Here is a 6,319-nt window from a genome sequence, read left to right on the forward strand (position 1 = left end):
CCCCTCTCAATTTCTGTCTTTATCTAATAAATAAATAAGTAAAATTGAGAGAGGGGGGGTGAGGGAGAGGGAGAGGGAGAGGGAGAGGGAGAGGGAGAGGGAGAGAGTGAGGGAGAGGGAGAGGGAGAGAGAGAGGCCTGCAGCCCTGCTTCACTGGCCCTGAGAGAGTCTCTCAGGTACCTTCGTCTGAGGACTTGGTGCTTCTTCTATGCTGTCTGAGGGGAGTTAAGCAGCACACACACTGCAGTGCCACAGGCTTTGGGCTTCGTTCGTAGAACATTCTAGAGCAAAAGTCCTATGGGCCTGTCACCCTGCAAATAGCCACATGACTCCGAACACAGCCAGCTGCTGATACCATAACCCACAAAACGCGAGTCCAGAGGCAGTGACCGCTGAGAGGCAGGTCAGTTCAGGGCTGGCCCGGTGTAGCCGTGGCGGCAACGTCCGTCCCCAGAAACAGTCACCCCCAGAGCTGGAGTCCCTGGGGGGAGAGAGAGACAGCATAATGGCCATACAAAGAGACTCTCCCTCCTCAGGCTCCAAAGGCCCAGGTTCAATCCCCTATACCACCATCAGCCAGGGATGAGCAGGGGCCTGGGGGAAAAAAAAGAAAAAGAAAATAAACATTTACAAGAATCGGGCTGTAGCGCAGCGGGTTAAGTGCTTATGGCGCAAAGCGCAGGGACCGGTGTAAGGATCCCGGTTCGAGTCCCCGGCTCCCCACCTGCAGGGGAGTCGCTTCACAGGCGGCGAAGCAGGTCTGCAGGTGTCTGTCTTCCTCTCCCCTTCTCTGTCTTCCTCTCTTCTCTTTGTCCTACCCAACAACAATGACATCAATAACAATAACAACAATAATAACTACAACAAGAAAGCAAGGGCAACGAAAGGGAATAAATAAATATTTTTTAAACTTACTTTATTTTTATTTATTTATTCCCTTTTGTTGCCCTTGTTGTTTTATTGTCATTGTTGTTGTTGGATAGGACAGAGAGAAATGGAGAGAGGAGGGGAAGACAGAGAGGGGGAGAGAAAGACAGACACCTGCAGACCTGCTTCACCGCGTGGGAAGCGACTCCCCTGCAGGTGGGGAGCCGGGGGCTCGAACTGGAACCTTAAGCTGGTCCTTGTGCTTTGTGCCATAAATAATTATTTTTTAAGAGGAAAACATTTGCAAGCATGTTATAAACTGATGATGATACCGTGAAATGGAATAGCTGTTCTTCTCCTTTTTTTAAATGCAAAAATCAAACTCAAAAAAAGAGAGAGGAGAAAAGTAGAATAGCAAACTCTTATCTTTCCTGGAAGTGTCCTGGCCTGAAATAACCCGTCTGTGCTTACTGTCACTGCCTGCTTGGCTCACTCACAGAAGAGAAAGGAAAAGTGATATTCAGCTCAGCTGGAATGAGCCGGGGTGGTGTGGCCTCACTGCTTTGCCCTGTCAGGGCCCAGGCTGCACCAGCTCAGCCTCCGGAGGCCAAAGTGTCCACAGCAGCTGGCAGGCAGAGTCTGCTTGGTGTCCCCCTTCTGCTCTGATTTCTCCACTTCTGTCTGAGGGAGACCATCCCATCTTCATCCTGCTCTTTCTGGCTAGTCTCGCTTCACAGGATTCCTTCAAACTCCATCCCAGATGAGGGGAAGAAGGTGAAGTCACCATTTTTTATAGCTGAGTCGTATTCCATTGTGCATGTAGACCACAGCTTGCTCAGCCACTCATCTGTTGTTGGACACCTGGATGGCCTCCAGGTTTTGGCTGTGACACATTGTGCTGCTGTGAACACAGGTGCACACACATCTTTCTGGATGGGTGTGTTGGGTTCCTTAGCCCTATCCCCAGTAACAGCAGCAACAACAAGCCAAATCACCCCATCCAAAAATGGGGGAGAATCTTCAACCAAAGACAAGATCCAAAGTACCAACAGGAATGAAAAAGTGCTCCAAGTCATTGGTTAGCAGAGAAATGCAGATCAAGGCAACAGTGAGACACCACTTCACCCCGGCGAGAATGTCGGACATCAGAAAGGACAGTAACAGCAAATGCTGGAGAGGCTGTGGGGACAAAGGACCCTCCTCACTGCTGGTGGGAATGTCCGTGGGTCCAGCCCCCATGCAGAGCAGCCTGGAGACCCTCAGAAGGCTGGAAGGGGACCTGCCTGCCCAGTGCCTGGTGTTTGATCTCAGGGGGGCTTGGGGGGTAGGTGGGAGAGGAACTTCTATCTGGATGGTTTATATTCTAGTCAGCTGGGACGTAGGGGCAGCCAGGGGGTCTGGAGAAGCCCCCACCCATTATCGCTTCAGTTCAGAGACCCACATGCCAGATTATATATATTAATGAAGTGAAGAGGACCCCGGGATCCTTGCCGGAGAAGCTTCAGGACTAGGAGAGGCCAGAAGGCACCTGGTTCACCGGAGCCGGGATTCCACCGCTGGGCGAGACCCTGGGTGCTATCTGCCCTGCTCAGAGCGCCGTCTCCGGCTCTCACTCCGGCGTCGGCCCCACCAAGCCCCGGATCAGGCTGGTGTCCACGCACCTGGCAGCAGGGTCACTGCCCCACGGAGGCCCAGAATATCTCCGCACGCCCCCCGTCCCCACCCCAGGAAGGCAGAGCCCTCTGGTTCTCACTGGGCCGTGTCCTCGGCTCTGCAGACACGCGCACCCCTGCACGGCCGGGGCCACAGCTGACGGGAGAGGGAGGGTCAGTGCATTCTCCACGGCCACCTGCCCGTAACCCTCCCTCTGCGGAAGCCTGCCGTTGCCCCCGCCCCGTCCAGCCTTGGCCCAGACCCAGGCCTGGTTTTTCCAGTGGGACCGGAGGCAACTGGCCAGGCCCCTCCTTCACCCCTGGCAGGGTGGGGTGGGGTGGGCATCCCTGGCAGGGTGCTTTGCCTGTGTTCCCTCAGAATGGTGTGTCTGGGGTTCGGAAGCTGAGAACAAAGGAAAGAGGGCTGGGGAGAGGGCATAGGGGGTCTGGAAAGGACTCGACTCTCTCGCCTGAGTCTTCGAGGGTACAGGTTCAGTTCCCAGCACCAGCGTCTGGTATTTCTCTCTCTCCTTAAGAGTAATGAACTCGGGAGCCGGGCGGTAGCACAGCGGGTTAAGCGCAGGTGGCGCAAAGCGCAAGGACCGGCGTGAGGATCCCAGTTTGAGCCCCCGGCTCCCCACCTGCAGGGGAGTCGCTTCACAGGCGGTGAAGCAGGTCTGCGGGTGTCTGTCTTTCTCTCCCCTTCTCTGTCTTCCCCTCCTCTCTCCATTTCTCTCTGTCCTAACAATGACGACATCGGTAACAACAACAATAATAATTACAACGACAATAAAAAGACAGCAAGGGCAACAAAGGGGAAAATAAATAAATAAAATCACAAAAAAAGTAAAAAAATAAGTAATGAACTCATAATAATTATAAAGGAAGTTGCGGAGCACTGCGCTGACCAGTCCTGGGGGTGGGGTGAAGGGGGCTGCTGTTTCTCCTCCTCTCTGTCCACAGAGGCACCCCACACACACACCTGCTGGGGAGAGGGGTTGGCAAAGGTCTCCCTTTGTCATGGGGCTGAAGCTTACAGTGTGGGGACCCCTCCCTCCTCTGGCCTCTGAGTAAGAGGCAGTGTCTGCAAAGAGGCTGCCTGGCTGCATATGTGCTGCCTGGGTCTGAGTCCCAGCACCACACGGGGCTGTTCCACAGCACCAGGGGAGGCTCTGGGGCTGTGGTGTTTCTCTTTCTCGCTTTGAATCAAATTTTAAAAAGAAGGTAGTAGTGTCATCACACAGGCACAGGGCTTGGGCTCCATGCTTCACAGGGCTAAAAAAAGAGCAAAACGTGACTCACCTTCAGTCTTAAGATAAAACAAAAGACCAGGAAGAGGAAGAGGGGGAGGGGGAGGAGGAGGAGAGTGAAATAAGAGGCAGAACTCAGCACAAAGGCAGCTCACAGGCAGGTATTAGCTGTAGGTGAGAAAAGAGAAAAATCCAGAAGCAAATGTGATTTTCCTGTAAGAACATCAGCCACTGGGGGACAGCACAGGGCTCTGCACACAGACTCCCTGCCCGAGGCTCTGAGGCCCCAGGTTCAATCCCCAGCAGAACTCTTGTCTGTCTCTGTGTATTGTTTGCTCTCTGTACCCCTCTCATTAAAGAAAATAAATGTTTTTTTTTAAGATAAAGAAAGGAAAGAAAGAAAGAAAGAAAGAAAGAAAGAAAGAAAGAAAGAAAGAAAGATGCCTCCAGTCTGACTGGAAAAACCGGGTCTGGGCCGGGCAGGGGCAGGGGCAGGGGGCAGGAGGCAGGGGGCAGGGGCAGGGGGCAGGGGCAGGGGCAGGGGGCAGGAAGCAGGGGCAGGGGCAGGGGGCAGGAAGCAGGGGCAGGGGCAGGGGGCAGGAAGCAGGGGGCAGGGGCAGGGGGCAGGGGGCAGGGGGCAGGAAGCAGGGGGCAGGGGCAGGGGGCAGGGGCAGGGGGCAGGAAGCAGGGGGCAGGGGCAGGGGCAGGGGGCAGGAAGCAGAGGGCAGGGGGCAGGGGCAGGGGGCAGGGAGCAGGAAGCAGGGGGCAGGGGTAGGGTCAGAGGCAGAGGCAGGGGCAGGGGCAGGGGCAGAGGCAGGGGCAGGGGCAGGGGGCAGGGGGCAGGGTCAGAGGCAGAGGCAGGGGCAGGGGCAGGGGGCAGGGGGCAGGGGGCAGGGGGCAGGGGTAGGGTCAGAGGCAGAGGCAGGGGCAGGGGGCAGGGGTAGGGGTAGGCTTCCGCAGAGGCAGGGTTCCGGGCAGAGGTGAACCGCAGCCTTTCCTGCCTTCCTTGTGGGGGGGGCGGGGGGGCCAGGGGTCCCCCACCCGACTCTGGTGACAGGCTTCACCTCAGGGCTGGTCTTTTCTCCTCCTGGGGCTCCCCAGTTTGGGCCAGAGTCGGGGGCTCAGACTGGTGCTCCAGGCCTGGCCCCACCTCCATGTGCCTGAATGACAGGACCTGGGTTCGAGTCCCAGCACTGCATGTGCCTAAGTCAAGTTTGCAGTGTCTCCTCATAAAATAAATGAATCCGGTTCTGAAACATTCTCTATATTTTATTTTTTATTCATTTTCCCTTTTGTTGCCCTTGTTGTTTTATTGTTGTGGTTATTATTGTTGTTGTTATTGATGTCGTTGTTGGCTAGGACAGAGAGAAATGGAGAGAGATGGGGAAGACAGAGAGGGGGAGAGAAAGACAGACACCTGCAGACCTGCTTCACCGCCTGTGAAGCGACTCCCCTGCAGGTGGGGAGCCGGGGGCTCGAACCCGGGACCCTTACGCCGGTCCTTGTGCTTTGCGCCACATGCGCTCAACCCGCTGCGCCACTGCCCGACCCCCAAAACATTTTTTTAAATCGTTACGGGTGTTGTCACTGGGGCGTGGTGCCAGCACTATAAATCCACCGCTCCCAGGGGCCATTATTTTCCTTCTTGTTCTCCTCCTCCTTCTATCTGACAGGATGGAGAGAAATTGAGAGAGGGGGAGACAGAGAGGGAGAGAGACTGAGAGACCCCTGCAGCCCTGCTTCACCACTGGGCTTGAACCCGAGTCTTGTGCCCGGTAACTTGTGCGCTCAACCAGGTGCGCCACCATCTGGCTCCCAGTAAATAAGGTTCAAAGATGTATTTGTGGGGGCTGGTGGGGGTCCACCTAGCTGAGTGCCCACATCACAATGAACAAGCACTGGGTTCAAGTCCCCGGACCCCACCTGCAGGGGGGAAGCTTCAGGAGGGGTGGAGCAGGGCTGCAGGGGTCTCTCTGTGTCCCCCCCTCCCTCCCCTTCCCCTCTCTATTCTCTCTGCCCTATTAAATAAAAAATAGGGAAAAAACAAGGAAAAAATGGCCACCAGGAGCAGTGGATTCGCGGTGCTGGCACTGAGCCCCAGTGACAACTCTGGTGGCAAAGAAATGAAAAAACAAGTAAAAGTAAAGACGTATTGATGGGCTGGAGACAGCACAGTGGTTCTGCCTGAGGCTCTGAGGGCCCGGGTTCAACCCCCTGCACGGCCATCAGCCAGAGCTCAGCAGGGCTCTGCTATTAAAGAAGGAAAGAAACCAGGCCCTGTGGCCTGCTAGGTGACGGGCTCACACGCGCGCGCGCACGGCCTGGATTCCATATCGGGCATTGTGTGTGACAGAGTGCTGCCCTGGTTCCCACTCGCTGAGGATTTTAAAGGAGGAAGAGGAGGAGAAAGAGAGGAGGAAGAGAAAGAAGAGGGGGAGGAGAAGGGGGAGGAGGAGGAGGAAGGAGGAAGAGAGGAGGAAGAGAAAGGGGAGGAGAAGGGGAAGAAGGAGGAGGAGGAAGAGAAGAAAGAGGAGGAGAAGGAAGAGGAGG

General features: G+C 55.6%; 1 protein-coding gene across 1 annotated transcript in view; it reads right to left on the bottom strand.

Annotated features, from left to right (window-relative positions):
* Positions 1-404: 404 nt before the first annotated feature.
* Positions 405-6,319, bottom strand: part of TMPRSS3 (transmembrane serine protease 3) — a 20,403-nt gene continuing 14,488 nt past the window's right edge. The window contains exon 9 of the mRNA XM_060197132.1: positions 405-481. Coding sequence (XP_060053115.1) covers positions 405-481 — 77 coding nt within the window. The remainder of the gene's footprint in view (positions 482-6,319) is intronic.

The sequence above is a fragment of the Erinaceus europaeus genome, chromosome 9 (genome assembly GCF_950295315.1).
Source record: "Erinaceus europaeus chromosome 9, mEriEur2.1, whole genome shotgun sequence".
Taxonomy (NCBI): Eukaryota; Metazoa; Chordata; class Mammalia; order Eulipotyphla; family Erinaceidae; genus Erinaceus; species Erinaceus europaeus.